The sequence below is a fragment of the Teleopsis dalmanni genome, chromosome 1, assembly GCF_002237135.1.
Source record: "Teleopsis dalmanni isolate 2A chromosome 1, ASM223713v2, whole genome shotgun sequence".
NCBI lineage: Eukaryota > Metazoa > Arthropoda > Insecta > Diptera > Diopsidae > Teleopsis > Teleopsis dalmanni.
The window spans coordinates 40,665,047-40,692,194 of record NC_051846.1 but is presented as its reverse complement, the minus strand read 5'-3'; the positions used below and the strand labels follow the sequence as shown (position 1 = coordinate 40,692,194).

Here is a 27,148-nt window from a genome sequence, read left to right as displayed (position 1 = left end):
TCCGTATATATACCCAGTTTCGTAAGGTAGCATTTTGGTTCACAGTGTCCTATTAAGATTCCTATGATAATTCTAAGTTTTTCTTAGGATAATTCTATACAATCCTGATATCTCCTATTGTTATCGGTACCAATAAGTGATTTAAATTGTATTAATCCTGGTATATTATCCCAGTAATCCTTTTTCTTCTGGTTCTCATTTATCTGGTTCTCCTAATCCGGCCCTATCATCGGCCTGGCTGCTTTTTTCCTGGCTAGTTTATCTGCGTTTTCGTTTCCGCGTACGCCAGTTTGTTCCGGTACCCAGAGAATCGATATCCGATTTGATTCGCTTTGCAAGTTTAGGTTAAGCAAATCAATTAGTAATATAAGTTCAGTTATTTATACAGAATAAAAATTATTATTAATAGTGTTTATTGTAAAAAAAATCGTTAACAATTATGAATTATTTGTAAACAGCAATAATGAATTATAATAATTTCAATTTCACATTTAATAATATTATCGACGTCCTTTATTTTTAATTAATTTATATAGATATTATTTTCTTTAACTATCAAAGTAGCAGATTTTATTTTTCATTTGTTTGATATTGTCAAAAATGGTCCGCATTATTTTAAAAGAGGCTAACACCAACCCTTATATGTTTCCTACTATCAACTTTATTAATACTACTTTATAGAGCTATTTTTTTTATCTATTATCAATTATTTTTTATTATCTATTTATCTATTATCTATTATACACACTATTATATTATAAAGTGTGCATTAGTGTCAGACAAACTCCCAGAACGTGTTTTGTGCTCTCATTATCTGCTTTACAAAATCTACAAATACCACATACTGTGCCCGGACAAAATTTCTATAATGCATCTTGAGTTATTGTTATTTAATTTCATACAATTTTTAAAGAGATTTTCATTAAAGGTTTCTTTATACAATTTTGATTGATTGATAGAGCTGCTAAATTGTCCTAAAACTGTTTTCTCTTTTGCTCAAATTTTTGCCGAATAAATGGAAATATATTACGTTTATTGAAGCCCCAGAATTATTACATACCTACAAGCAGGGACACTCTTATTTCTAGTCAAGTTTGTCTGCCATTTTCCTACATAGAAATTCCTATACATCTTGAACCGCTAGGACTCAAACTCGACTGTTTTGGTGAGATATTATTAGAACACTCCGTCAACAGTCTTGATGTCACCTCATGAAAGTTGAGTGCCTTGATTGCTGCCTGAATATCAGTTAGGACATTTATTCTCTGGTAGTGAATGTAAATACACCTGTTTGTATTATTCAAATATTATATGTTTTTTGTTTAAACTAAGCAACCTATGTTTCCATAGCAACTCTTAACCAAAATCAAGCAATCAAAACAATATTTTATTATTCAGTTGTCATTAATAAGATAAAACTTATTAAGGTATGAAATGGATGAACTATCTGAATGCACTTCTGAAGTTATAGAATTTTTGCCAACCACTCCATTAGGAAGTAAGGTTCTATATTTGGATAAAGGTACTACTACTGATATAAATCCAAAATACGTGAACAAATCCACTGAAACCTTTGTAAGCAACGATGAAGGAACACAAACACAAACTGGAGTAACTTCTGTTAGCACCTCAACGGTTGATGATGAAAAACTGGCAAGTTGGTTACAAAAAATACTCCCAGGTGTTGAGAATGAACTTCGTAAAGGTGCAACACCATTATCACAGGTTCATGCAAATCGCTACGAAGAAGATTTAAAAATTGAACCGTATCAAAAAATATCAATTGAAAATATTACAGAAAACTCACAAGGTTTAGCTATTTGGCTATCGATTCACACCAACAATGCACCTATGTTAGCCGTCACATCGGTTGCACCACACGATGATTGGTGTGAACATATTGAACAGAGTATAACCATTTTTGTGCCACAACGTATTAAAACTGATTATGTTGTCTTCAATAAAATGAAAAGTGTACCGGTTGATGCATGTCTGAAGTGTCTTTCTACAAATCCCTACAATAAAAATATTTTTGCTGGTTCTACATATAATGGCGAAATCTATGTTTGGAAGTGTCAACATGATTCCAACTCAAAAACACTTGAAGTACAGCAATTGTTTAAAGTGACTTCACAAAATGGTTCCGCTGTTGGCATAGAGTGGACATCACCGAATTCTTTGTTCACTGCTCATGCCAATGGTAACGTTTTGCAATGGTTCACTGGAGAGGAAATGGTTAAATCAAATCAGTAAGTTAACAATTAAAAATGGAACATTATAGCTTCTTTATTGTAAATCAGTTATATCATGTAAGTACCAAACTTGACTTGTCTGGGCATTTAAGTCACGTGACTAATTTATAAATAAATATATTATTATTAGTAAACGAAGAAAATAAAAAACTATTTTTATAGATGGTTAAATATTCTCCAATCAAATGGTACAACTGAGATCACGACAATATTATGTTTGAGTCCTGAAAATTTTGTTATTGGGACAAGTGATGGCAACATCTATAATTGCTTTAATGAAACTCTTCGCACAGGTCAGAAGGTTCTGAAAGTAATGAAACTTAAAAACCATCAATTTGCTGTCACCACACTTTTGAAAGGAACACTACCTGGTGACAGCTATGTAATAAGCTGTGATATGAGTGGCGAACTCTACTTTCATGATATTAAAATAGAAGAAGTATTTTATTTAATTAATTTAATTAATCTAATTTTAACAATTCTATGTTTTAGAAAACTGATAATATTATAAAAATTCCTTTACCCTTTAAAAATGTTATTGCAAGCTCTCGAGACGGTAACGTTATTTATAGTCCAGGAACAGATGGTTCATTAGTATATTACAGGTGCTATTTTTTTTAATAATAAAATCTAATTAAATATTCAAGATCTTAAACTTGTTCAAGATAACTTGTTTAATATGACAAGTGGTTTATAATTAATAGTTATTAATATTTATTTATATGTAATTTTTTAACTAAAAATAATTTAATTTCATTTACGTCAAATTTTGGACTGATTATACGGCTGTTTTGGATACTACCAAATATTCATCACTAGTAGTCTTTCGATATATTTGTTAATTTTAATTATGACTATATAATTATGAATATTTTTTATTTATAATTATAACTATATGCAAGTAATGAAATTAAAAAAATATTTTCAAACGCAACTGAATTCATATATGTTGAAAACCCAAACAAGTACATGGTCAGTCCAAAAATATTTTTATATAATTATAATTAATTAAATATATTTATTTATAAACGTTTAATTAAAATACAAATTAATTCGAAGATGATGCTAAAATTTAAAAAAAAAATTTTTAATTTATTTTTTGGACTGTTTTGGATAACTGTTGTTTTAATTATCTGTTTATAATCATATATATTATTTAATTAATTTTAATTATATACAGTTGGTTTCTGAAATGTTTTTAATTGTCTGTATAGATTCATATATAATTATTAAATAAATAACTATAATTTTACAATTACATATATACAAACAATTAAAATACTTTCAACTGATGAAATTTAAATATTTATTTTTCATGAAGTGAGTTTTTGATCACATACAGCTGTTTCGGATATTGTTAAATATTCATTAAAGTCATTATGAATTTAAGTTTTTATAATTAAAATTATATACAGATAATTCAACTGAAAAATATATATATATATATATAAACTTATTTGTTTGGAATACTTATGTTGATGGATATTTTTCAATATCCAAAACAGCTGTATGCAGTCAACCGCATAATTCACTTTATATAAAATAAATTATTATTATTATATAATAGGCTATGAATGTACCTCGACCTAAAAGATCTATTGTGCGCCTAAAGACCAAACTAAAACAATTCTAGACTATTTATAAATCTCGTAATTACAATGGGCTTAATTTTACCTATTTGATTATGGACAAAGATTTATAATAATTATTATTATATTTATTTATTTATAATATATATTAAATAACTAAAATTGATTTAAATATTTTTAAATATATTTCTTAAAGAAAATCTGATGGAAGGTACAAAGAAATTAAAGGAGCACTCCGTGGCAAAGGAAATACTATCAAATTAACAAATAATGGGTACACAATATTCTTCTTCTATATACTTATAATATATAATATATATAATATTATTTCTTGTAGTTATTGGATCGTTACTGGTTTATATGGTTGTGACTTTCAACTATTTTATCTTGAAGACTAAACAACGCAATTGGGTTTAATGAAACAAATTTTAGAAATTTTTTCTTTACTTTGCGTTATATATTTTCAGAATAGTTTATTACATTAAAATTTCACTATTTACAATAATATATAATTGCATTTACTTAATATACATTAAATAAAAACCAATATTTGTTCTTTTTAATATTTAAACTTAGATTAATAGCTTGCAATTGATAATAACATTATTCACATCGAGACAGACATTGTTCTCTTACACACACATCTTATGTACTGTAATATGTAGGTTGTAACAGTATTCAATATTTAAATTCTACATCTTTCAACTTTTACTCGTACATAAATTAAATGTAAACAATTAAAACATTCAAATTTTGCACATTAAAATATATCAAAAATATATTGGCATAAATCCATTTACGAGCAATTATAAAAAAATAATAATAAACGAATAGTAGTAACACATCGATTTTGTTTAAATAAAAGTTTTTGCTTACAAAAGTTATTAATGATTTTACATTTAAACTAAAAATGAGTAAATTAAATATAATATCTCAATAGTCACTTTAAAAGTAAATTACGATCACTTTATATAGCATAATATTACAAATATAATAATAAATAATTTTTTATAATTAATGACGTTAAATATATTGTACATAAAATATAATTACGAAAAAAATAAACATCAAAAAATTAATATAGATTTCACATAAAAAATAAAGAATTTTACTATTAATGACAAATATAAACAGCATTTTAAAATGCTAACGCGTACATCTTAAAATGACTGTCGCTAACAATAATGTTGCAACTTAGTTTACTTAAATTAATTTATATTTAATTAAACAAAACCGTGTTAGGGTCTTCATCATCCATTTTTTTCACATGCCGCAGTACATCCTTTTTCGTGATAACACCCAAGAGACGTCTATAATAAAAAAATAAGTTATTTTAATATTGAAAATATATAAATTTTTTTTATAATTTTTAATGCTGTTTAGCTAGCAATTTTTAGTTCCTTTATTTAATTTTTCTAATGTGTCATTATTTTTAGTGCTGTTACTTGGCACTTAGTTATTTATTTGAATGAGCTAAATTGATCACATAGTACATAACTGTAAAATGTGTTGGGGTTAAAAGATAATATATACGTTTTTTTTTTTGGCATATGACAAAAGAACGACTGACATTTGTAGTATAAAACTGGTTAGATTAAATTCCACCCAGAACGCGTTGTGGCATTCTTTAATTACCCATAATAAGATGTTAAAAAAATAACAATTAATTTTATAAAAAATTAAAATTAAAATTTTCTGTAACATTATACTGCAATGACATCTTAGACATTAAAAAAAAAAATAAATTAGATTAACTCAATATATAAACTCAGCAATTTGAATAAACCTTTTTTAGGATAGTGCGATTTTTTTAGAAAGGTCTTTAGACACACTTTATTTTGGTAAATATTCAAAATATTCTATACAATTTTTTCGATTTCTAAACACCCCTAGTTTAGTTCAACTCCAAAATTTACGGGACGTTTTCAGTTCTTGAGCACTTAATATATATAAATGTACTAGTATATATAAAACAATTGATAAGAATATGAATGTAAAAGGAATTTAAATATACAATATATACAAGCAATATGCATATAATATACAAACAAACATATGAAAACATATAGCATAAATGTTGTGGAATTGATATGGATTAACGGATTTGTAACTATATAAAAACATAATTATATACTTATTAAAAAAAATCTTTGATTCATTTTACTTATTAAATATTTAAAAAAGGATTTTATTCAGATCAGTTCTGATATTCTTATAAAATTAGGATGAAAACTTATTAAGACACTCACTTATCATTTGTATCAATATCGTTATTAAATTATAGTAATAATCATACTATATCCTACTTACCCATTATGTGTTACTAATGTTTGTCGTAAACCTAATTTACGGAACATATCGACAACTGTTTCCATTGGCGTTTGATCCGTAACGGTAATTGGTGCCATATCGAGAATTTTCTTTAATTTCAAAGCAGGTGGTCCAAGATTTTGTGTTGGCATAGTGGATGTGAATAGTACTACTGATGAGCCATTAAGACCCTCAATAAGTCGTTTGGCATTTGCTAAAAAATAATAAAAGTGTAATAACATTTTATCTATGATTGTAATTTAATTTAAAATTCTGCTTACCAATTGCTAAATTGAGATCTCTTCTTAAAACAAATCCTACTAAGTATTGATTTTCTTTCGATACCACAACAGGATACCCATTATGTTCAGTTTCTTTTAGTAAATTTTCAACGTCATCAACAGTCATTGAGTCCTGCGTTATGACATTTAATGTTTCATTTCGTCTGCAATTTAAAAGTTTAATTAAAAATACATTTAAAAATAAATAGTATTTAAATTTATATAAATATATTAAGTTATGCTTACTTAGGCTGCATTACATCTGCAGCGAGTGTTGTATGAGCAAACTCCTCTTTGCTATCCAAAAATGGATACCCATTTAGTGCAATGTGAGCATCATATATACCCTAAAATATAAAATATTTTAAATGGATAAAATATTTGGAATAAAATTATTTGTATAGCTTTTAATAATAAATATTAAATTTATTTATTTATTTTTTTCATAAAAATTAATAAAAAATTCGTATAAATTTAAAATAGGTACAAATAAAATTATATTTAATATATAAACAATTATTATTTTTATTAAATTTTAAGTTTAATAAATAAAATGTAAATAGGGATTATTAATTTCAAATTAATATTTGATAATATATTAATTTTAGGGCCCATAGATGACCAGGGTTAAAAACTAGTAGACATTATCTGCCGCTAAAGAATGTGGGGTATATAAACTGCAGAGATAGTAACACTACAGATTAGTCTAAGGCACGGTTTCTCAATAAACCCGCGGCGTTAACAGCATAGGTGTAAAAGAATCAAATCGAGTTCAATTAACTAACAAAGCTTTTTTGTTATCACTTTTCTCGATATTATGGAAAGAAAGTTGGGTATTTAAACTATAAATGGTTTAGATTAAGTCCCAAAAATGGGATGCATAAGAACTTATGTCTTTAGACAATTACTACAAAAGATTTGTAAAGCCTGGTTCCATGGCGTCATATAGTCAAGTGTCCCGCTAGGACCGATATTACCTTAGATACTTGAAATTTACTAATGTGGACTAATTTCAGAGGTTCTAGATTTGGAGTATGAAACTAGTTAAAAGCCACAAGATTTAAAAATTGAACCGTATCAAAAAATATCAATTGAAAATATTACAGAAAACTCACAAGGTTTAGCTATTTGGCTATCGATTCACACCAACAATGCACCTATGTTAGCCGTCACATCGGTTGCACCACACGATGATTGGTGTGAACATATTGAACAGAGTATAACCATTTTTGTGCCACAACGTATTAAAACTGATTATGTTGTCTTCAATAAAATGAAAAGTGTACCGGTTGATGCATGTCTGAAGTGTCTTTCTACAAATCCCTACAATAAAAATATTTTTGCTGGTTCTACATATAATGGCGAAATCTATGTTTGGAAGTGTCAACATGATTCCAACTCAAAAACACTTGAAGTACAGCAATTGTTTAAAGTGACTTCACAAAATGGTTCCGCTGTTGGCATAGAGTGGACATCACCGAATTCTTTGTTCACTGCTCATGCCAATGGTAACGTTTTGCAATGGTTCACTGGAGAGGAAATGGTTAAATCAAATCAGTAAGTTAACAATTAAAAATGGAACATTATAGCTTCTTTATTGTAAATCAGTTATATCATGTAAGTACCAAACTTGACTTGTCTGGGCATTTAAGTCACGTGACTAATTTATAAATAAATATATTATTATTAGTAAACGAAGAAAATAAAAAACTATTTTTATAGATGGTTAAATATTCTCCAATCAAATGGTACAACTGAGATCACGACAATATTATGTTTGAGTCCTGAAAATTTTGTTATTGGGACAAGTGATGGCAACATCTATAATTGCTTTAATGAAACTCTTCGCACAGGTCAGAAGGTTCTGAAAGTAATGAAACTTAAAAACCATCAATTTGCTGTCACCACACTTTTGAAAGGAACACTACCTGGTGACAGCTATGTAATAAGCTGTGATATGAGTGGCGAACTCTACTTTCATGATATTAAAATAGAAGAAGTATTTTATTTAATTAATTTAATTAATCTAATTTTAACAATTCTATGTTTTAGAAAACTGATAATATTATAAAAATTCCTTTACCCTTTAAAAATGTTATTGCAAGCTCTCGAGACGGTAACGTTATTTATAGTCCAGGAACAGATGGTTCATTAGTATATTACAGGTGCTATTTTTTTTAATAATAAAATCTAATTAAATATTCAAGATCTTAAACTTGTTCAAGATAACTTGTTTAATATGACAAGTGGTTTATAATTAATAGTTATTAATATTTATTTATATGTAATTTTTTAACTAAAAATAATTTAATTTCATTTACGTCAAATTTTGGACTGATTATACGGCTGTTTTGGATACTACCAAATATTCATCACTAGTAGTCTTTCGATATATTTGTTAATTTTAATTATGACTATATAATTATGAATATTTTTTATTTATAATTATAACTATATGCAAGTAATGAAATTAAAAAAATATTTTCAAACGCAACTGAATTCATATATGTTGAAAACCCAAACAAGTACATGGTCAGTCCAAAAATATTTTTATATAATTATAATTAATTAAATATATTTAGAAGGGTTTTCGAATAACAAAGAAAGAAATAAAGGACAAACACAAAAATTTATTTTTTTAATTTTATTGAAATTTGGCTGACCATACAACGCTGTTTCGAGTATTGCCAAGTACTCTTCATCAGTGGTCTTTGGAAAATAATCGAATTTTATTTATTAGTTTATTAGTCCGTATATAATTTGTATCGCTTCTAATTTGACAGGCACGAGTTCTAAGCCTGGCACTTGCAGTCCAAACAAATTATATACGGACTATAAGCTAATTAAATAATATTCGATTATTCCCAAAGACCACTGATGAAGAGTACTTGGTAATACTCGAAACAGCGTTGTATGGTCAGCCAAACTTCAATAAAATTAAAAATAAATTTTTGTGTTTGTCCTTTATTTCTTTCTTTGTTATTCGAAAACCCTCTAAATTTTAATAAAGCTTCTTTGTCCCCATACAAAGAAAGCGTAGCTTTATAGTAACACTAATACTTTATTCAAATATTAGACTTGTGAAAAGTAAAGAACAATATGTTAAAATATAATATTGTTCAACTTTTCCTAACCGCGAAAGCGGATTTGTAGAATAACATAGCATAGCTTCTTTGTAAAAAGCACCAAAATGGTCGCTTTACATATAGTAAGTAAAACAATATGCATTACAAAATGTCTCTACAAAAAGAGTAGCTTTGAAAAGAAATAAAGAAATAGGCAAAACCCAAAAGTTAAACTTTCAATTCGCTGAACTTGTGTTTCTAAAAATAAAGCTGAAGTTTATAAGCTCGTTCTTATTTAAAAAGCACGGCAAGTGCGTTGGTTGTTGTCACTAATTAAATAAAAATAAGTGACAATAAAACCTGGAACTTGAGCATTGAAAGTTTGTGCAGCCTTGGCTTCTTGTGGATAAACACGATTAGTCATCGCTTCTAATTTGACAGGCACGAGTTCTAAGCCTGGCACTTGCAGTCCAAACAAATTGTATACGGACTATAAACTAATTAAATAATATTCGATTATTCCCAAAGACCACTGATGAAGAGTACTTGGCAATACTCGAAACAGCGTTGTGTGGTCAGCCAAACTTCAATAAAATTAAAAATAAATTTTTGTGTTTGTCCTTTATTTCTTTCTTTGTTATTCGAAAACTCTCTAAATTTTAATAAAGCTTCTTTGTCACCATACAAAGAAAGCGTAGCTTTATAGCAACACTAATACTTTATTCAAATATATTTTATTTATAAACGTTTAATTAAAATACAAATTAATTCGAAAATGGACTTAAAATTTAAAAAAAAAATTTTAATTTATATTTTGGACTGTTTTGGATAACTGTTGCTTTTAATTATCCGTATATAATCATATATATATAATTAATTAATTTTAATTATATACAGTTGGTTTCTGAAATGTTTTTAATTGTCTGTATAGATTCATATATAATTATTAAATAAATAACTATAATTTTACAATTACATATATACAAACAATTAAAATACTTTCAACTGATGAAATTTAAATATTTATTTTTCATGAAGTGAGTTTTTGATCACATACAGCTGTTTCGGATATTGTTAAATATTCATTAAAGTCATTATGAATTTAAGTTTTTATAATTAAAATTATATACAGATAATTCAACTGAAAAATATATATATATATATATAAACTTATTTGTTTGGAATACTTATGTTGATGGATATTTTTCAATATCCAAAACAGCTGTATGCAGTCAACCGCATAATTCACTTTATATAAAATAAATTATTATTATTATATAATAGGCTATGAATGTACCTCGACCTAAAAGATCTATTGTGCGCCTAAAGACCAAACTAAAACAATTCTAGACTATTTATAAATCTCGTAATTACAATGGGCTTAATTTTACCTATTTGATTATGGACAAAGATTTATAATAATTATTATTATATTTATTTATTTATAATATATATTAAATAACTAAAATTGATTTAAATATTTTTAAATATATTTCTTAAAGAAAATCTGATGGAAGGTACAAAGAAATTAAAGGAGCACTCCGTGGCAAAGGAAATACTATCAAATTAACAAATAATGGGTACACAATATTCTTCTTCTATATACTTATAATATATAATATATATAATATTATTTCTTGTAGTTATTGGATCGTTACTGGTTTATATGGTTGTGACTTTCAACTATTTTATCTTGAAGACTAAACAACGCAATTGGGTTTAATGAAACAAATTTTAGAAATTTTTTCTTTACTTTGCGTTATATATTTTCAGAATAGTTTATTACATTAAAATTTCACTATTTACAATAATATATAATTGCATTTACTTAATATACATTAAATAAAAACCAATATTTGTTCTTTTTAATATTTAAACTTAGATTAATAGCTTGCAATTGATAATAACATTATTCACATCGAGACAGACATTGTTCTCTTACACACACATCTTATGTACTGTAATATGTAGATTGTAACAGTATTCAATATTTAAATTCTACATCTTTCAACTTTTACTCGTACATAAATTAAATGTAAACAATTAAAACATTCAAATTTTGCACATTAAAATATATCAAAAATATATTGGCATAAATCCATTTACGAGCAATTATAAAAAAATAATAAACGAATAGTAGTAACACATCGATTTTGTTTAAATAAAAGTTTTTGCTTACAAAAGTTATTAATGATTTTACATTTAAACTAAAAATGAGTAAATTAAATATAATATCTCAATAGTCACTTTAAAAGTAAATTACGATCACTTTATATAGCATAATATTACAAATATAATAATAAATAATTTTTTATAATTAATGACGTTAAATATATTGTACATAAAATATAATTACGAAAAAAATAAACATCAAAAAATTAATATAGATTTCACATAAAAAATAAAGAATTTTACTATTAATGACAAATATAAACAGCATTTTAAAATGCTAACGCGTACATCTTAAAATGACTGTCGCTAACAATAATGTTGCAACTTAGTTTACTTAAATTAATTTATATTTAATTAAACAAAACCGTGTTAGGGTCTTCATCATCCATTTTTTTCACATGCCGCAGTACATCCTTTTTCGTGATAACACCCAAGAGACGTCTATAATAAAAAAATAAGTTATTTTAATATTGAAAATATATAAATTTTTTTTATAATTTTTAATGCTGTTTAGCTAGCAATTTTTAGTTCCTTTATTTAATTTTTCTAATGTGTCATTATTTTTAGTGCTGTTACTTGGCACTTAGTTATTTATTTGAATGAGCTAAATTGATCACATAGTACATAACTGTAAAATGTGTTGGGGTTAAAAGATAATATATACGTTTTTTTTTTTGGCATATGACAAAAGAACGACTGACATTTGTAGTATAAAACTGGTTAGATTAAATTCCACCCAGAACGCGTTGTGGCATTCTTTAATTACCCATAATAAGATGTTAAAAAAATAACAATTAATTTTATAAAAAATTAAAATTAAAATTTTCTGTAACATTATACTGCAATGACATCTTAGACATTAAAAAAAAAAATAAATTAGATTAACTCAATATATAAACTCAGCAATTTGAATAAACCTTTTTTAGGATAGTGCGATTTTTTTAGAAAGGTCTTTAGACACACTTTATTTTGGTAAATATTCAAAATATTCTATACAATTTTTTCGATTTCTAAACACCCCTAGTTTAGTTCAACTCCAAAATTTACGGGACGTTTTCAGTTCTTGAGCACTTAATATATATAAATGTACTAGTATATATAAAACAATTGATAAGAATATGAATGTAAAAGGAATTTAAATATACAATATATACAAGCAATATGCATATAATATACAAACAAACATATGAAAACATATAGCATAAATGTTGTGGAATTGATATGGATTAACGGATTTGTAACTATATAAAAACATAATTATATACTTATTAAAAAAAATCTTTGATTCATTTTACTTATTAAATATTTAAAAAAGGATTTTATTCAGATCAGTTCTGATATTCTTATAAAATTAGGATGAAAACTTATTAAGACACTCACTTATCATTTGTATCAATATCGTTATTAAATTATAGTAATAATCATACTATATCCTACTTACCCATTATGTGTTACTAATGTTTGTCGTAAACCTAATTTACGGAACATATCGACAACTGTTTCCATTGGCGTTTGATCCGTAACGGTAATTGGTGCCATATCGAGAATTTTCTTTAATTTCAAAGCAGGTGGTCCAAGATTTTGTGTTGGCATAGTGGATGTGAATAGTACTACTGATGAGCCATTAAGACCCTCAATAAGTCGTTTGGCATTTGCTAAAAAATAATAAAAGTGTAATAACATTTTATCTATGATTGTAATTTAATTTAAAATTCTGCTTACCAATTGCTAAATTGAGATCTCTTCTTAAAACAAATCCTACTAAGTATTGATTTTCTTTCGATACCACAACAGGATACCCATTATGTTCAGTTTCTTTTAATAAATTTTCAACGTCATCAACAGTCATTGAGTCCTGCGTTATGACATTTAATGTTTCATTTCGTCTGCAATTTAAAAGTTTAATTAAAAATACATTTAAAAATAAATAGTATTTAAATTTATATAAATATATTAAGTTATGCTTACTTAGGCTGCATTACATCTGCAGCGAGTGTTGTATGAGCAAACTCCTCTTTGCTATCCAAAAATGGATACCCATTTAGTGCAATGTGAGCATCATATATACCCTAAAATATAAAATATTTTAAATGGATAAAATATTTGGAATAAAATTATTTGTATAGCTTTTAATAATAAATATTAAATTTATTTATTTATTTTTTTCATAAAAATTAATAAAAAATTCGTATAAATTTAAAATAGGTACAAATAAAATTATATTTAATATATAAACAATTATTATTTTTATTAAATTTTAAGTTTAATAAATAAAATGTAAATAGGGATTATTAATTTCAAATTAATATTTGATAATATATTAATTTTAGGGCCCATAGATGACCAGGGTTAAAAACTAGTAGACATTATCTGCCGCTAAAGAATGTGGGGTATATAAACTGCAGAGATAGTAACACTACAGATTAGTCTAAGGCACGGTTTCTCAATAAACCCGCGGCGTTAACAGCATAGGTGTAAAAGAATCAAATCGAGTTCAATTAACTAACAAAGCTTTTTTGTTATCACTTTTCTCGATATTATGGAAAGAAAGTTGGGTATTTAAACTATAAATGGGTTAGATTAAGTCCCAAAAATGGGATGCATAAGAACTTAAGTCTTTAGACAATTACTACAAAAGATTTGTAAAGCCTGGTTCCATGGCGTCATATAGTCAAGTGTCCCGCTAGGACCGATATTACCTTAGATACTTGAAATTTACTAATGTGGACTAATTTCAGAGGTTCTAGATTTGGAGTATGAAACTAGTTAAAAGCCATATGGCTTTTAACCTTGTTCTGAAGAAATATTCGCTCAATTTCTGTTGGTTTGTTGCAAAAAATGATCGTGTGTCATGTTTCGTCTATGGATTGCAAGAGCAGGAAAATCCATATTTGCAACAGCAGGTTTATAAAATATTGTATCTTAGTCTTTTTTGATTTAATTTTTTCAAAAAAAATTGGTACAAGTCTAACCAAGAGACATTGGATATTTTTCCAATCCTCAATTCATGCAGAGTTTATTTACACATTTGTAAGAAATGCTTTGATAAATAAATCATATGTATTAAAATTAAAACATGTGAACAACTATTACTATTACTCACATGATTTTAATTGAACTAAATTAACTTAATTTCAATTGAAATCTTTTTCTTTTATCTTACACAGAATTATCTAAAAAAACATGACTATTAATCTTTGTCTACGTGCTATGACTCGGTAATATTTCCTACGTGTGACGTTTTGATTTCTATATAACCTAATAAACTAGATATTTTTATTATACATTTTATTTACAATCTAATCTAGAAGAATAAGTAAATTTGAATGGTAAAGATAAACATTAAGACTCCAAGAAGTCTACTTTAACAAATGAATAGTATTTATGTATTTTTTTAAGCAAAAATCAAATCTTAAATACGTGAAATTCATATTTACCTGTCTACCAAGTGCATCTCCTACCCATTTTGAAGCCATAGCAGCTGCCATTAATGGTACGATATAGCCAACACCACCAGTTAGCTCAAACATTATAACTACTAGCGAAACTGTCATACGCGTTACCCCACCCAAAACAGCTGCAGCGCCCACCATTGCATACAAACCAGGAGTGATTAAATTATTACCACTGGAGCATTCGCCAGCTAAGAACCAAATATTTGGATAGCTGTATGCAAATTGTTCAACACCTTAATAAAGATATAAAATATATTAATAAATTTTATTTTTATTAAATTTATTTTTACTTACCGATACCAACGATTCTACCCATGATTGAGCCTAACAATAAAGATGGCACAAATAAACCTGCGGGCACCTTCATGCCAAATGTGAAAACTGTTAACGCTAACTTTAAAAAGAATGTGAAGATAAGCAGCCATATTGCACTGTATACTCCTGGACCAGGCACTGTAACCTCAATCATTGATGAAGCGCCAATTGTGATGTTTTTCCGCGTGTAATCGCTGAAATATATATACGTATTTTTGTTATAAAGCGTATAATAAAAACATTTATACTTTAAATTAAAAACTACACATCTTAAGGAAACTATAAGCATACATTTCACTTACCACAGTGGATTAATTGTGTCTCCAGGCGAGCATTGATTAAAAAGTAAATCGATTAGTTCATTCATATTCATGCGTGTAAATGGATTGGGAAAGCAGACAATTGCAGTGACCAAAGTAACGACGAGTACTTCTACTACTGGATATTGACCCAATTTGCTAAACTTTCTATAACGACACCACCATAAATTCCCTTTAATAAATACTGTGCCAATGACACCCTAAAATATATTTCGACAGAATAACATATGCAAAACAATCAAATATTTAAACAAGTACTTACTCCCATAATGCCCAAAAATACAAAAGGTATAAGCTCGAAAAATATCCATGGTGCGTTGTACTCCAAAAAGAACAATGCTGAATGTTCATTACCGAATGGTGTTACAGATCGCAATACAAATGCAGCAATCAGCGCACAGAAAAATGAGCGCCATAATGTTTTTAAAGGAAAATAATATGATACTTCTTCGAGTGAAAAAAGAACACCACCGATTGGTGCACCAAAAGCTACCGATACACCTGCCGCTGCTGCAGCTGAAAGAATTTCACGTTTCTTTGCTTCATTGCGTCCATACTTTGGAAAAACATGTGAAAAAATATTTCCGATACAACTAGCAATATGCACCATTGGTCCTTCTTTTCCTAATGTTAAACCAGCAGATACTGACAACATCAGACCAACAGATTTTATTAACAAAGTCCATTTGCCCAAATATCCACGTATTATAAATCCTGAGAGTATTGTTTTAATTTCTGGTATACCGGAACCACAAGCATATGGCGCAAACATGCGTACCAACGATGCACTCAGAGCGGCAAAGAGTAACGCCCACAATATATACCATATGTATGAGATGATATATGGACCAGTGCCATTTCGACTAAATCCAAATATTTCAGGCCATGTTTTCCACTAAACAATAACAATAAACATATTAATTTGAGTTGATGATATATATATAAATTATTAGTTATAGTTACCGTTGAGCAATTGCCCTCTTCGAAGACTGATTGTTTTGTTGGCCAACAACATTGCTCTCGATTAAACCAAAAGGCTTGCGGGCATATGCCATGTTTTAAATCTGACATCCAACTTGCGCCAATATCAACCATGCCAGCAACACAACCCGCCGCAATACCCACAAATAACACGCACAGCCAGCCAGACCAAGCATCGTGGGCACCCTTAAATAATGTTGAATAAATTTTAAGTTAAATTATAAAAAAAAATAACAATGAAAAATGTTCTCACCTTTAGTAAATCCAATAACGAATCTTGTCTCTTCTTAACTATATACCTGTGTCGCATTCGATCTCTGGCAATATCACGTTGCCAATCAATAGTATGGAAATCTTCATACTGACCGATTCCCAGCATATCATCATGTACATCTATAAAATATTAAATTTTAATTTTAGAGATCAAAAGTTAATTACATTTTATATTATTAACATATACCATATAGCTTACCTGATGCTCCTCCATAAAATGATAATCCCCCTGCAAATATATAAAAATAATATTTTTACATAAATTGAGAACTCTTATATGTCATAGTACCAAGTCAAACAATAGAGTTTCCTATTACATCGAAAGGGAATAATTTAATATTGTAAATATTTACATATTTTTTAACGCAAAAATCAAAATAAATAAACTACTAGAATATATTCGGTTCATAGGTTCGGCAAGTTGGGAGCTGGAACATTATAGTATTAAGTGCTCACTTGGCCATAAATAATTACCTAATATGATATCACAAAAGAGAGACTGTCCGTACAGTACACCTAAACGATCACGTTAAACGTGAATAGAGAAAAGGTGCGGCTTACTCTTTCAATGAAAGAGATCTGGAAACAAGATATTATGAAATGAATTACAGTATGAATACATGGATCAAAATGTGGATAAATAATAGTTGAGTGAAGGTGGAGAGGACTCGATTGGGGAGTAGGGGTGGATTGGGGATGAGAGGGATTTTAATTGAAATCAACCGGGATCAAGGCGAAGAAACATGGCCACTTCAATGGAGTGTGTACAAAGGGCGATTGGACTCAGGTTTGTGTGTGCAGTGGAGCAAAAGAACAGATGAGCAATGTCATGAGGGATAGAGCTGCAGCTTGAGCACACATTAGGAATAGATGTGTTTATGCGTGACAAGTAACTGTTTAGCACATGGCTGTATACTATCTCAGTTGTGCTAGGACTGTTCATGCTGGCCAGGGGAATCGTCATTTTCTTGAGAAATGTAAGTCGAAAATCTGTTAAGAACCTTTTTAGGCCTTATTGATGTTAGCTCCGCTGCAAAAGGTATCAATATATCTATGATATGAATAAAAGGATCGTTGGATGCATCTTAGAAAGACGGCTGTACTGAACATGCCGCCATTTGTGTGTCCGTATGTATGAAACGCAAAAATGTGTTGCTTGGACAGTAATTGCTTGATTTGCTCTTTTGCTAGAATCATCTGCAAGAATCGATTCTGGATGAATTCCCCCAAAAGGATTTTACAACCTGATAAGTCCATAAAGTTGGCAATATAAGGATATTCAGATCTGTCAGAACAGTTACAAAAGATTTTGATTCATTGTGAACACAGACACATGAGGTGGAGTACAGTTTCCCTTTATCCACAGAGCATCAATCCCAACAAAAATTGTTAGAAGACAGACCGAGCCTTATTGCATGTCTTAACATATCTACCTTACATGCAGTGATCTGCCAGGTGTAGTAGAGTTTCTGCCCGCTTTCATCAACCCCAATGAAAATCATTAGAGGATACACCAAGTCTGATTATAAACCTTCCTAACACGCAGCACCATTACCGTTGTACTAAATTGAGAAGAATCTTCATGTATCCAAGCTTTTCTATGCACTTAAAATATATTCACCAATGAAGAAAAACTTTTTATTAAGACTGTTAATTATAAAACGGTCTAATGGTAAGTTATTAAGAACAGAGTTTCAGTACATTTTCAGTTTATTAGTTAAACAATGTTTTTAATAAAATAAACTTCTAATATTTTTACTAGCTTCGATAGTCATTTTCCCAAAACTGATAAAATAAACAATATTGTATCACATTAAATAAATTTAATTGTATTAATAATAATGTAATACTAACTATTTTGTGGGTGGATACAAGGTGCTTTCTAAAACCTTTGTATATATAAAAAAATTATATATAAAAAAATTATTCAAATTATCAATATAGAACCTATTATAAATATTTACCAGTCATGATTTGAATATAATTATTATAATAATAAATAAATGGAAATGTAATAAGTATATAATTTATATACATATTATACATATCAGCACGAGTATGTCATATTGTGAAGCCATTGGTATAAACACGTAGAATAAAAATAATGGAACTGATAAAAAAAACTGTTGTACAAATAAAAGCAGACTCCGTACCAGCATATCAATAGTATTCACGTGCTTGAAGTGTAAATAAATTTGTTTAACACTAATAAAGCGTTAATTGCAAAGTTCCACAAAATCTTTTAGATTAATTCATCAATTATTTTATCTATGACTTTTCGTTGTAATGACGCACGCAAAATAACGTTGAAGGTATTCAAAACAGATAAAAAGATATTATCATCACCACCTGTAATATATATATATCAGACGTGATGTTATACCCTCAAGACTACGCCTATGGTTTAAAACAGAATTCATAAATATTTTTATATACGATTATATATATATATATAGACATATATGTATATATGCACACATGACATACATGACTGGTAAAAACAATTAATAATTCCAAGTACACAAAGTATATAAAAATTTTATTTACCATCGTTTGAGTCACCAAAAGCGCTGTGTGTTGGCACATGTTGTCTGACGTTGCGATCTCTTTCTCTTTCCATGTCTGAGTCTTCGGCTACATGCCTGCTATATGAATTGAATTTGTTACTTGGATGTATATCCTCCGGACTTGATCTGGGCGTTATGTCAATCATTTCATCATCGTCTGTTGTATTTAATGATGTAGTAGCTGCCACACCGAGTACTCCAGATGAGGCTAGCGGATGATCTTGCGAATTTACGTCACTTCCTGTATGACCGTTTACCTGAGATAATGTAACATAAATTTAATTTTATTTTTTAACATTTTAACAATCAAAAAACAATTTTAAATAGTTGCTGCTCCATTAAGTTGTGCAAAGATACTAAATTTATGAGATTTATAAAGCAAACCGAGAGCAATCTTAACAAAACAATGTGTTAATTATTAAAATCGATAATACGAGTAATTACGATCTCTGGTCTAACAAAATTAAACATATGGTTTTTGAACATTTATGATTATTCTGCAGATTCATTTAATGAACCCATATAATTTCAGTGAGTTATAAAAAATAATTAAAATTAATAAACAATTTTTTAAATTTATTATTTAATTATTTTATAACTTTTCCGGCCAAAATGAAAAATTTAGTAAACGTGCGAAACACTCTTTTATATGCTAGTTTGAAAGTATCAAGAAGTTCTCCACAAATCATATTTTCAACACATTCCTTTATAGAGATTTCGATGACGACCCGAAAGTATCGTCATTTTCGCACATGAGTACTTTTTAAGAGACGACATTTTAAAAGCGCGACTAATATTATTATTAGAAGGGAGAGAGAATCTCCTAAGTTAACTCCCATGAATACTTTTTAAATTAACTTTGTTCTTTAATAGTACAACTAATATTATTAGTGCATGGGAGGTGGGAGACCCTTCTAAGTTTACCCGGACAAATTAAGGCTATTGGTAAACCCAATAATATCTCTTGGCTCTACATCTCTTTCTATGCAATGAAAGCCATGTAGAGATGCCAAACTCGCCTCCTGCTAATCACAGACCACGAGCAGATAAAATGGACGAATGATTCATTCTACATTTTACAGAATCTGCATTAATCAATGACTTTAAATCCCAGATAATAAGTGATAGGCGTATGTCCAGTATACATATCGATGATTAATCCGAATTTAGATATACTTAAACCAAGAATCCAATCAATATTTCAGATATATTTACACGAAGCATCCAATCAATATATTTGTTCTTAACTCCTATTGCATTATAGCTTTAAAATTGAATCAAACCTAAATAGATATTTCTACTCAGGCAATCTGACAAATGAATATCCCGAAAAATAATCAAGTCATATGAGCAAAATTGCAAAATCTTTAGGCTGAAATTTTAGCTATTAGGGAGGATGGCCAGTTAAGTTTAAACTGAACCTCAATCACCCAATTATTGAAACCCAATCAGCGACAATTGAGGGTATCAATCTTTTACTATAAAATCAAAGTTAGTCGAACAATGTTAGTTGACAATCAAATTCGACCCCTGACATTACCCACATCAGGCCTTCTGTCATAGGAATGTTAAAAAGAATGAAATGGCAAACAATACGACACGCCTCGGAACTTCCTTTTCTTCAGCTAACTAATAATAGGTGGAAGTTACTCACAATTTGTGTAACATCTTGGTCGTCCTGGCCTACACCGTTTTCGTACAAAAATATAAACGCCTGGTGACTTATTAAGTCACCGAGTGAATACTAATAGGCTAATTACAGTTCCTTCAGAGCACTGGTCTATAGAAACTGTTCATTACGTTTATCATTTTTAATATCAGAATTTGTAAACTAATTAGTTAAGATTGAGTCAAACAGTTAGGCTAATTGCAGTTCCATCAGGTCATTTACGTATAGGACTATATGCAGAGAAATTGATCATTCCTTTCAGCATATATTGTATTATAAAAGTGTGGAAACTAAGATTAAGAAGAGCAATTACACATTTCCTTTGTGAGTCCCTAGCGTTGGTTAGTTAACACACAGACCGGTTTTTAAGGAAATACTTTCTCGGGAATCTGTTGGATTGCTCATCGGTAAAAACAAAGGATCTATTAAAATGTATAAAGTCCAACAGAAATGACTTAGTTCATGTGAAGCAGTTTATTACAAGAAAGGTAGTGTTTAAACGGTGAATATGTGCCAAATTATGAGAAGCCTAAGAAAATCAACTGATCAGCAGCTGCAACTAAACAACTAAGTTCCCAGACTTTGTTCTGATTAATGTTACTGCGCAATGTTCACATTTTCTTATCTTGTATTTTAATATATTTTTTATATTAAAAATTGCGGAATTGATAAAAAATTTAAGACGCCTAACTTTAATATATAAAACTATATATATATATATATAGTTTTTTGACTTAGTTATTTAGGAAGTTACTTTATATTTTAGAATAATTTTATGAAGCCAATAAGTTGCCTCTTAATTTTGTTTGAAGTGAGCAAACAAAAATTTTATCTATTTTTACTGAATGCTTAAATGTGTTTATAAAAGAAATTTTTAAATTAAATTAATGCTCATAAAAAGTATTGTAAAAAAATCTTATCTTAAAGGTTAATGAATTTGTTATGAAAATTTTTTTTATTATAACTTGAATACATTTTATATGTTAATTTAATAAAAATGTATATTTACTAACACGTTCTATACAATTGCATTTAACTAGAAAGAAATTTTTTAAAAAAAAATAATGCATTGTATATTAATATATACCATATATTAAGATATAGTTAGGAAAGTAATTCCAATGATTAAAATAAGAATAAGAATATGTTATAGATCTAACTTTTTTTTAGATTTTTATATTTAAATATGAAGTGTTGATAATAATTTCTGGTTGTATACTCTTCCGTTACCAAATAGTCAAAAACTAGGTCTGTTCCACGAACTACTAGTATTAACTTTGTGTAACACTTTGTATATACAAGTGCGTTCCATCATCAAATTTTCGAGTAAACGAGAGCAACTGAGAGAGCGTAACATAACATCCCTGTTGAAATTTGAAAATGCTACGCAGACTACTCGTACATTTTATTTCAAGTAAAATTTGTGTGTTCCATGAAAATCTGTGTAAAGCGCATAATTTGGTACTTTATTTGGATTACGCTCTCAGTTTGTACTTTACTTGTGTTTTACTCGAGTTTTACTATGAGTAGCTGGTGGAACAAACCTACTATAACATGGTAGATCACCATCTACACTGGCTAGACATTGGCAAGAATTTTGCCAATCACAAAAGTTGAAAATTCTACGTAGTTGCATATGACCATAAGAATCTTGCTAAAATCTTGCCAGTGTAGGCATCGAGTTATACAGTAAATTATATTATTTATTGAAAACTCTGATCAATTACATGACATTAATTTTTTCTAATAGTTAAGGTATTATTAGTTAGGAATCGGAACTTTAATGAATAATAAAAGAATACTCAATTTAACATTGAAGAGCAATTCACAAAATTTGTTTGTCTTACAATCAGTATCAACCGAAAAATAACTTAGATATAGAATAACAACCATACTACCTTTAATTTTTTAACTGAACGTGACTCATATACTCTATAATTTCAAAATATTGAATACCTAATATTTAGTAGAAAAATACTCAAGCAGATTCCATAACGTGGGTTTGCAATACTATTGCAATATCATCAATTGTTGTTAGGTCTGTTTTTAATTTTGCTGGTAATAAGTATTTTTTATAAATTGCTTATTTGCTTTTGCAAAATTCAATTTTTTCTGAAATTTTTTATTTATTAAGTCATAAAAATATCGCCTGCTCTTGATACTCTGAAAACTGAAATACTTAAAAGTGAAGATAAGCTTGCATTATAGTATCTACACAAAATAATAACTATAATATGAGAAACCAAAACAAGTTGCCCTATTAAATTAAAAAAAAACAGCGATAAAATGTATATAAATATATCTTAACTAAGTATTTCTGACAAAATATATACAAATAAAATCGAAAATCTCGCGTAAAGAGGTGTGCGGCTATAGCCGAAGCTGTCAAAAAAATTGTAGCGCTATAGATAATAACACAAATAGAATGGGCAGTGCGATACGTCAAAGGCAATGACAGGCTCTAGCAGATCTTGTTAGGGATCTATATCCCAATGTTAGGTCCCTCGACTCTGGCGTTATATGCTGACGATACTTATACGTTATACTCGGATAAATATGGTCTCAACATAACCAATACATTTCAATAGTATATAAACCTCATCCTGGAGTACTTTCAAAAAAGGAAAATAAAAATCAATAATGAAAATATTAAGGCTGCCTTTATAACACGTAAGTGCTGACAGAATCCGTCGATAGTGAGAGTGGGAGATATTAACTGAGAGGATAGCATTAAATATCTAGACATCACGGTGGACAAATTATTTACATGACTTAAACATGTTCAATTGAAAAGAATTTGCTGTGCCAAAATTCTTCATCACCTCTAACCGCTATTTAGAAATGAAAATCTCAATGCTAAGAGGAGAAAGCTGATATATAACCAAATAATTCGACCGTCACTTCTATATGGATGTGTAGCGTTTAGCAAGGCCTCAAACACTACAATTCGCCATCTAGAAATTGCACAAAGCCAGACTTTAAGAAGAATTTTCAAGGTACTATGGTACATTAGGACGAATGACATGCTCAAGGACCTCAAGATTGATCCGTTGAAAAAATACATAAAGGATAAAACCCTAAAATTATTTACAAAAACTGAGAGGGTTACCAACTCCGCGTTATCAAATCTCAGAATGGTTACAGGATCCTCGGGCAGTTATCCATCTCAATTATAGCTTAGTCTAATGAAGTGATAAACAATAATCCAGTCAAGGCGTAGAGAGGGGTTACGAAGAAAGCTCGCAGTTAATGGAGAGTAAAAGTGCTCAAGTCACGTTAAATATGAAATTTGTATTGTTTTCAATGAAAATTAAAAAACTGAGTTTGAGGAACAGAGAGAAATTTTGATTTAAATTTGATTACGGTGACAGAATTGATAAAATGACAGAATTTACGCCTATTAAGAGTAGATCGTATTTTTATTTTTGTGTGGATATTTAAGCAAATTTTTGTGTGGATGATGTTCAAACAAAAATAATTACTTTTTAAATTTAGGCGCAGAAAAACGTATTAGAATAGTAGTATAGGTAGGAAATTGACAATTGTGATATGACTCTCTGAAAAATATATCTTTTGGTCATGACCAAATATAGTGTAAAATTGCAATAACAATTCTCATATGACTGTTTGTGTGATATGGTCCTAACTAAACCTAATCTAACCTGAACCGACCAATCAGTTCAGAAATTAATGGAATTTGAACAGTAAACACCCTGTATACGCATATATATATATATACATATATATATTATTTTTAGTAAGTGGTTGGGTGTTGTTTTAAACTGAAATCATCTATTGCTGTGGTTTACAGCAATATACTTCAGATACAAAATCATACTTCAGATATATAATATGTATATAGACTGTAATTGTTTAAAATTAAAAATATACAAAAGAAGCATTTGCAAATGAAAGAATTTATTTTGAATGTACATATGTAAGTATGTATTTAATAAACTAAATTATATATTATTTTTTTATATTAATTTTTAACATGAGCACGTACGTGAGTAACATTTACAGTTGAATGATTTATATAGCGAAATAAACTAAATCGTGAAACTTTATATACAATAAATTAAATGAATTCGTGTTTGGGTATTCCAACAATACAACAATAATGCAAAGTCATAAATACGAGTATCTGTAAGAGTTTCAAATAAATTATATATATATATATATATACTACTTGATTGTTTGCATTATTAGAATTTCAGCCCAAATACCACCTTAAACTTTAAATTTGGGTTAAGTAATTAAATATTAATATACTGAATGTTAGTATTCAGTATTCGAAAATAGAATCAACAATCGAATAGAGTAGGATGTAGAGTAGATATGCATTTCCGCCCCTATCTCTCCATGCATTTCTAATCAAATTAAAAAATTAATTTTTCAAAGAAAAGAATGAACATTTTTGTTCTTTACTGAGATAATTTCCTAAAGTTGATTTTCTATTATTATTCACACAAGATGCAATATTAAATTATCTGCCCAACGTTCGTACGCCCACTTGTTCAAGCCACTCACCTTCTTCAGTACAGACTGGTACGCAGTTATGTAGCTGTTTCCTTCGGCCGCAACTTCCCTGTTACCCTTCAATGGAAACTTTTCCATAACTTTTTATTGCAAATACACAGTTTGCTATTTGTCCATGCAGGGATTTCAAAATATCTTTACATATGTTTTTGTTTGGTAGAACTTTGTTTCACTGAATGCACTTAAATCTACAAAATCTATTTGTTTGCATTTTTAAGGGGAAAGGAATATGCTGAAGGAATACATAACGTATTTGTGTTTTTCTATGCTCACTTCATTCACACACACGCACTTTTTTTTTGTATAAATAAATAACAAAAATAAGCAGGAAACGTACGTACTCACTGCATTATAAAATAAAATATTTAACACAATTATCTCCGAAGTACAACTCACAATTTTGCACAATTTGTAGAAAATAAAGAAAACTAATGACGTGCTAAAAATGTTTGTAGAATACAGTAGCTGTCAAAAATAATACATAGTTGCATTTCATCTCGTACACTGACAAAAATTTAATAAAAAATGATATTAGGTCTGCTCCACGAGCTACTTTTAGTAATTTCGTGTGGCTCTATGTATACACAAGTATGTCCCACCAGCAAATTTTCAAATAAATGAGAACATCTGAGAATGTGTAACATCCCTGCCGAAATTTGAAAATGCTACACAGACTTTATTCGAACATTTTCTTTCAAGTAAAATTTAGTTCTTTTCCACGAGCTACTCATAATAAAACTTAAGTAAACACAAGTACAAACGAAGAGCATAACACAAAAAAGTGCCAAAATACGCTCTTTCAGATTTTCTTCGTACAGCTTTGTGTAAAGCCGCTTTGTGTGTAAAGCCGCGCAAATAAACTATACAAAAATTTAAATTCAAACTCCATACATCATTTGTATCTGAGAAATTTTAAAAGTTGATTATTTTAGCTATAAAGGATGGCATTTAATAGTTTTATTAGCTTTAGTGGATTTCAGGTATGTGAATTATTATTTTTTTCTCTATTTTAAATTAATAACAGTTACAGTTTTTTCTCTATATCCATTTTAAAAATTTACAGTATTTTTAAAATATTTTCCCGGTTTTCAAAAAAAATGTTGGAGATAATGACTCTGATAATAATGACTTGTATGTTCGAAGTTGAAGTTTTGTTAATTTACTGTGAAAGTTATTTAGCAAATTCACTTGCTGTGTTATATTAGAACAAAATCATAAATCAGCTGTAGAATTATGATAATAGACTAGACTAGTACTGACGTCTCTAATAGTATCTTTTTACTGCTTTTGTTAAAGTACTTTATATGATTAGGGTAAGACAAATTAAGGTGAATCACACCAAAAATGTCGAATGCAAAAT

The 27,148-nt window shown here is 28.5% G+C and overlaps 4 protein-coding genes across 6 annotated transcripts; 2 read left to right on the top strand and 2 right to left on the bottom strand.

Moving 5' to 3' along the window:
- The first annotated feature begins 1,407 nt into the window (after positions 1-1,407).
- Positions 1,408-4,277, top strand: LOC119669850. The gene is made up of 5 exons (XM_038079880.1): positions 1,408-2,249; positions 2,415-2,691; positions 2,745-2,857; positions 4,038-4,115; positions 4,179-4,277. Exons 1-5 carry the CDS (start codon positions 1,435-1,437, stop codon positions 4,237-4,239), a joined length of 1,344 nt encoding a protein of 447 aa, XP_037935808.1. The 5' UTR covers positions 1,408-1,434; the 3' UTR covers positions 4,240-4,277.
- Positions 4,278-4,923: 646 nt separating this feature from the next.
- LOC119680003 (H(+)/Cl(-) exchange transporter 3-like) lies at positions 4,924-7,180 on the bottom strand. The gene is made up of 5 exons (XM_038092614.1): positions 7,163-7,180; positions 6,679-6,779; positions 6,433-6,596; positions 6,152-6,365; positions 4,924-5,151 (listed from the first exon to the last, which is right to left on the bottom strand). Exons 1-5 carry the CDS (start codon positions 7,178-7,180, stop codon positions 5,061-5,063), a joined length of 588 nt encoding a protein of 195 aa, XP_037948542.1. The 3' UTR covers positions 4,924-5,060.
- Positions 7,181-7,249: 69 nt separating this feature from the next.
- On the top strand, positions 7,250-11,239 carry LOC119679994. Its single transcript, XM_038092601.1, has 6 exons — positions 7,250-7,265; positions 7,491-7,989; positions 8,155-8,431; positions 8,485-8,597; positions 11,000-11,077; positions 11,141-11,239. The coding sequence occupies exons 1-6, from the start codon at positions 7,250-7,252 to the stop codon at positions 11,199-11,201; spliced, it is 1,044 nt and encodes a 347-aa protein (XP_037948529.1). The 3' UTR covers positions 11,202-11,239.
- Positions 11,240-11,870: 631 nt separating this feature from the next.
- LOC119666240 (H(+)/Cl(-) exchange transporter 5-like) lies at positions 11,871-26,228 on the bottom strand. Of its 3 annotated transcripts, none has more exons than XM_038075521.1 (13): positions 25,780-26,226; positions 19,561-19,837; positions 17,201-17,242; positions 16,994-17,133; positions 16,723-16,926; positions 16,022-16,654; positions 15,742-15,959; positions 15,419-15,633; positions 15,107-15,357; positions 13,638-13,738; positions 13,392-13,555; positions 13,111-13,324; positions 11,871-12,110 (listed from the first exon to the last, which is right to left on the bottom strand). In XM_038075521.1, exons 1-13 carry the CDS (start codon positions 25,864-25,866, stop codon positions 12,020-12,022), a joined length of 2,637 nt encoding a protein of 878 aa, XP_037931449.1. In that variant the 5' UTR covers positions 25,867-26,226; the 3' UTR covers positions 11,871-12,019. The 3 variants fall into 3 exon arrangements, with proteins under 3 accessions (XP_037931449.1, XP_037931451.1, XP_037931450.1); XM_038075523.1 differs by having other exon boundaries at positions 12,020-12,110; positions 26,130-26,228; XM_038075522.1 differs by having other exon boundaries at positions 12,020-12,110; positions 17,213-17,242.
- Positions 26,229-27,148: the final 920 nt, after the last annotated feature.

Bases quoted from the DNA above. Each gene is read 5' to 3' on its own strand.
- LOC119679994 (XM_038092601.1), top strand. The intron at 7,990-8,154 runs GTAAGTTAACAA...CTATTTTTATAG, and splicing joins GAAATGGTTAAATCAAATCA to ATGGTTAAATATTCTCCAAT. The intron at 11,078-11,140 runs GTACACAATATT...TATTTCTTGTAG, and splicing joins ATCAAATTAACAAATAATGG to TTATTGGATCGTTACTGGTT.
- LOC119680003 (XM_038092614.1), bottom strand. The intron at 6,597-6,678 runs GTAAGCATAACT...TTTAAATTGCAG, and splicing joins GCAGATGTAATGCAGCCTAA to ACGAAATGAAACATTAAATG. The intron at 5,152-6,151 runs GTAAGTAGGATA...TTTTTATTATAG, and splicing joins ACATTAGTAACACATAATGG to ACGTCTCTTGGGTGTTATCA.
- LOC119669850 (XM_038079880.1), top strand. From the start codon at position 1,435: ATGGATGAACTATCTGAATGCACTTCTGAAGTTATAGAATTTTTGCCA. The intron at 2,250-2,414 runs GTAAGTTAACAA...CTATTTTTATAG, and splicing joins GAAATGGTTAAATCAAATCA to ATGGTTAAATATTCTCCAAT. The intron at 2,858-4,037 runs GTGCTATTTTTT...TATTTCTTAAAG, and splicing joins GGTTCATTAGTATATTACAG to AAAATCTGATGGAAGGTACA.
- LOC119666240 (XM_038075521.1), bottom strand. From the start codon at position 25,866: ATGGAAAAGTTTCCATTGAAGGGTAACAGGGAAGTTGCGGCCGAAGGA. The intron at 15,634-15,741 runs GTAAGTGAAATG...TATATATTTCAG, and splicing joins GACACAATTAATCCACTGTG to CGATTACACGCGGAAAAACA. The intron at 12,111-13,110 runs GTAAGTAGGATA...TTTTTATTATAG, and splicing joins ACATTAGTAACACATAATGG to ACGTCTCTTGGGTGTTATCA.